Source organism: Pundamilia nyererei, unplaced genomic scaffold, assembly GCF_000239375.1.
Source record: "Pundamilia nyererei isolate P.nyererei 1_Seehausen unplaced genomic scaffold, PunNye1.0 scaffold00142, whole genome shotgun sequence".
Classification (NCBI taxonomy): domain Eukaryota; kingdom Metazoa; phylum Chordata; class Actinopteri; order Cichliformes; family Cichlidae; genus Pundamilia; species Pundamilia nyererei.
In genome coordinates, this window is record NW_005187543.1 from 510982 (window position 1) to 512489 (window position 1508).

General features: G+C 38.1%; 1 protein-coding gene across 1 annotated transcript in view; it reads left to right on the plus strand.

Moving 5' to 3' along the window:
* LOC102200516 (guanine nucleotide-binding protein G(o) subunit alpha-like) overlaps nucleotides 1–1508 on the plus strand; it is a 10741-nt gene that overhangs the window by 1190 nt on the left and 8043 nt on the right. The window contains exons 2-5 of the mRNA XM_005744340.2: nucleotides 164–299; nucleotides 389–480; nucleotides 571–663; nucleotides 1132–1292. Of these exons, the coding sequence (XP_005744397.1) occupies nucleotides 164–299; nucleotides 389–480; nucleotides 571–663; nucleotides 1132–1292 (482 nt within the window). The remainder of the gene's footprint in view (nucleotides 1–163; nucleotides 300–388; nucleotides 481–570; nucleotides 664–1131; nucleotides 1293–1508) is intronic.

Genomic DNA, 1508 nt, shown 5'->3' on the forward strand with positions numbered 1-1508 from the left:
GAAAGAAATAAAAAGAAAAGTGACTGTTGAAAAGTTGGGCAGTATGTTTTCTTATCTAAAATTGAATAAATGAAAACATGAAGTATGAACGGTATGTAAGTGTTAAAGTGAAAGGTGTATCTTATACATTATAATTTGCATATTGTTTTCTCTCTCTCATTAGCTGTGCCTGGGAATGTGCCTTCACAAGGATGTTGCAGAGGAGCATAAAAAGGCAAAAGTCCAAAGCTCTAAAATAGAACGGGACCTTCACAAACATGCCAGCATGGAGAATAATGTGGTCAAAATCCTTATGCTCGGTATTTATTCATATATGTATCAGTTATATATTTTTAGTTACGTTTTGGCAAATTAAAATTAAATTAATCCTTCGATTTGAATGTGTCAGGTGCTCCAGAGACTGGAAAGAGTACAATTGTCAAACAGATAAAGATAATCCATAATCATGGATTCTCCAAACAAGAGCTTATAAGTTTCAAGGTAAAATTAGTTATCTGTCCTGCCTAAAGGCCAAAACAACTTTGTAGGTGGCAGATAAATGACAAAATGTCTTTGACATGTTTCACTCAGCCTGCAGTACTGGACAATCTTCTGACCTCTATGAAGACTGTTCTGCAAGGCATGGGGACACTGAGGATAAACCTTGCTAACAAGCAGAATAAGGTGAGATTAAGAGGTCTTTGTAGTCCATTTTAATTGCAACTCCTCTTCCCTGCACTAGATGACAGTCTCTATCCATACACAACACAGCATCAGTACAGAGGACTCATCATTATAACCCAATCTTTAACAAAGAATGAAATGATGCAAATACCTTAATGTATAGTATCAAAGCACATAAAACAGTCTGAGTTCATGATGCAATTAGATGACCCTGTGAGCACAATCAAGATGGCAAGAATGGATTTTAAGGCCATGTATACATAGGTGTTCCACTGTTCACGTATAAATGCCAGATAAGCCTATTTAGTATTAAATCGAACAAGAACAAGGTAGAAGACTCTGGAGTCCAGGCGTTACAGATTGGAGGCAAAAGTTCGTATTTACTCTAATGCCAAAATAAATCTAGTGTCTTCTTTTTTTTTTTTCTTTTCTTTCTTTTTTTCCTTTTAACAATATTGTCCCTATCAGGATCATGCTCGCTCCATCCTGTCCTGCAGCCAGTGTTTGGGGGACGATCAGGAGCTCCTTCCTTTTATGGCTCATGCTTTCTGTGCACTTTGGTCCGACCAAGGAGTCCGAGCAGCTGCAGCCCGAGGATACGAGTTTGAGCTGAACGACTCTGCTCTCTAGTAAGTAGATTGACATTAAGTGACTTTATGTTGCACAACACGACCAATTATGATTGATGGTGGCAAATGTCATGGGAAATTGCCCAGTAAGAAGCATAGCGTCACATCTTGCCAATACAGAGCTACGGTAAAGAGAGCGCTGAGAATAACTTGTGCTCAGGAAATGATTTCTGTGACATTTGTGTAATAGGCTTAATTGGACCACATTTAAAAAAC